The 2,689-nt window shown below is 35.9% G+C and overlaps 1 protein-coding gene across 1 annotated transcript; it reads right to left on the bottom strand.

The window, feature by feature from the left end:
* Nucleotides 1–212: 212 nt before the first annotated feature.
* LOC145953411 (uncharacterized) lies at nt 213–1,837 on the bottom strand. Its single transcript, XM_083067361.1, has 2 exons — nt 1,229–1,837; nt 213–620 (listed from the first exon to the last, which is right to left on the bottom strand). The coding sequence occupies exons 1-2, from the start codon at nt 1,835–1,837 to the stop codon at nt 213–215; spliced, it is 1,017 nt and encodes a 338-aa protein (XP_082923487.1).
* Nucleotides 1,838–2,689: the final 852 nt, after the last annotated feature.

Below are 2,689 nucleotides of genomic sequence, written 5' to 3'. Positions count from 1 at the left end.
ATTCAAGACATATGTCGCCTTTGGCTTTTTATACATTTCATTCTCAAATATTAACTCTAAACTTGAGCGTTTACATATATCTTTCAAATCTGCTCTTGCATTTGCATTGTCTTTCGTCTTTCCCTTTATGTCCATGACAGTGTTGAAGATATTGACAAACACATTTTTTCAACATGCATGACATCCAAATTGTGTCGTATTAGATTAGTGGACTAATAAGGTAATTCCCAGAATATGCTATTCTTCACCCAATTATGCCTTGTACCAAAGCCAGGTTGTTGTTGTTTGGGTGCCTTCAAGCCAAAAGTAATAGAATGAAGTTGATTCACCATATTTAAGACATCCATGCCATTAAATTCTTGTGGAGGTAAAGATTTTACTACTGTTGACTTCTTAAAAGAGTGTCGATCACAACGAAATTGATGATCAATGGGCAATAATTGACGAAGACAATCAAACCAACAACATTTGCTTCCATGTTTTAGATAAAATGATTTATTATGCTCCATACAATAGGGGCAAGCAAGTCTCCCATGAGTGCTCCAACCAGATAACATTCCAAATGCTGGAAAGTCACTTATTGTCCATAATAAGCTGCTTTCATAATGAAATTTTTCTTCCTACATGCATCAAAAGTGTTAACCCCAATGTTCCATAAGATTTTCAACTCATCAATTAGAGGCCTAAGATACACATCTAAACTTCAACCAGGAGACTTTGGTACAGGAATCACAAGACTGAGAAATATATATTCCCTTTTCATACACATACTTGGGGGAAGATTGTATGGTGTGAGGAAAACAGGCCAACAGGAATATGAGGTACTTGAATTACCAAATGGATTAAATCCATCTGTGCAAAGTCCAAGCCTAACATTTCATGGTTCTTGTGCAAATGTTGGATGGGTATGGTCAAATTTCTTCCAATCATCAGCATCAGCTGGATGTGTCATAATTGATTCATCTTGACGCACACCATCGACATGCCAACGCATATATTTTGAAGTATTTTTAGACATAAAGAGACGTTGGAGTCTTGGAATAATGGGTAAATATCTCAACACTGAGTAAGGGACATCTTTCTATTTTGAAGAATGTTTTGCCTTTGGTTTAAATCGTGATTGTCCGCATACTGAGCAAACATCCTTACCACTATTTTCTTTATAATACAACATGCAATGATTAATATATGCATCTATCTTCTCATATCCTAATCCCAACTCACTAACCATTTGCTTGGATTTGTAATAATTTTCAGGTAACTTTTCCGACTCTGGAAGCATGCTTTTGATTATGGCAAACATTCGATCATAACAACTCACACTCATATTAAACTCTGACTTCAAATTTATGAATTGGGTTACAACTGACAATTTCGTATGCTTCTTACAACCATCCCATAGTTGTTCGTCAGCATCTCTTAGTAAGTTATAAAACTTTGAAGCTGATGGATTTGGATCTTCCTCCATTTCTTCTTCTGGATTATCACAAGCCGCATCCATAACCATATCCACGTAAGGATTTCTATTCTCCTCAAAGCAATCTTGGGAAACAAATGTTGATGTACTATCCCCCCATCTTTCTTCACCATGACGAGTCCAATTTACATAACCGTCCATAAATCCATGGTCATACAAATGTTTTTCGACCCAAAATGTTTCATCCCTGTAACGATTTCTACATTTTGCACATGGACAAGGAATGTGTCCCACTTCATCAATAATTTCCAGGTTTCTTGTGGCAACTCGAATGAAATCATCAACTCCATTTCTAAATTCGTCACTTACAAGGCCAGAGTGGTCTTTTCGTCTTAACATCCAACTTCGATCTAGTCTCATTACTCTTGTTTTTTATTTCACAAATTAAAATAATAAGAAATAGGATTAATAAACTATTATTAATCTTTTGTAAAATTCAATCTATATATAAGAAATACGATTAATAAGCCTACATAACAAACCAGCAATGATAGATAACTGTCTTGGCTATATAAAGAATTTAGTTTTGGCCAAGAAATAGGATTCAACCTATATAACAAATCAGCAAAGACAGATAAATGTTTTGCAATTAAAATTAAAATTAAACCTATATAGCAGCCATAGGTCATAAATTAAAATGGACTCAGCAATTAGCACGCATGCGTAAAACTAAATTAATTAATTATCAATTAATTTGCAATTAGCAATATCACTCCATCTTTTTTCAACTTATCTATCTTTATGCATAAAACTGTACGTTGAGGCCAAGTATATATGGTCAAGATGCATGCTATCTGTCGCCACCGGCCCGAAACGGGGCTTTCGGCATTCGCGAACTATGGTTGGACTCGTTTATTTGTTTAAAAATATGGATTGCTAGAATGACGTATTCTCAAACTGAGACCTTGTCAAACGAGCAATTTTAAATGATTCACCAATCCATATTAATCCCAAGCGGGACCCTCCATGGATTAGTGGTTTTCGCAAAAGGAGGGTTCTTTGGAGTCGCCACCAATGTTTTACTCAAAACATTGGAAAAAGGGATAAGGCAATCGATTCAAAAATCGACTTCGGCCATTACAACCAGAGTCGGGTAAGGGAGTCGGTTACGCGTGGGGAAGGTGTTAGCACCCCACAGCGCCCCTTTCGGGTTCCCTATGACAGATTATTTCTAAAATAACAGTGTAGAATTACTAAATTACCCCTATTTAT

Source organism: Cajanus cajan, chromosome 11 (assembly GCF_000230855.2).
Source record: "Cajanus cajan strain Asha chromosome 11, NIPB_CcT2T_4, whole genome shotgun sequence".
In the NCBI taxonomy this organism is placed as follows: domain Eukaryota; kingdom Viridiplantae; phylum Streptophyta; class Magnoliopsida; order Fabales; family Fabaceae; genus Cajanus; species Cajanus cajan.
The sequence above is the reverse complement of the archived record's forward strand: the minus strand, read 5'-3'. Positions and strand labels throughout refer to the sequence as shown.

What these genes read in the sequence shown, in the direction of transcription:
- LOC145953411 (XM_083067361.1), bottom strand. Translation starts at nt 1,837, where the DNA reads ATGAGACTAGATCGAAGTTGGATGTTAAGACGAAAAGACCACTCTGGC. An exon ending in ATTACAAATCCAAGCAAATG is followed by an intron (nt 621 to 1,228) that starts GTTAGTGAGTTG and finishes TGATGCATGTAG; the next exon opens with GAAGAAAAATTTCATTATGA.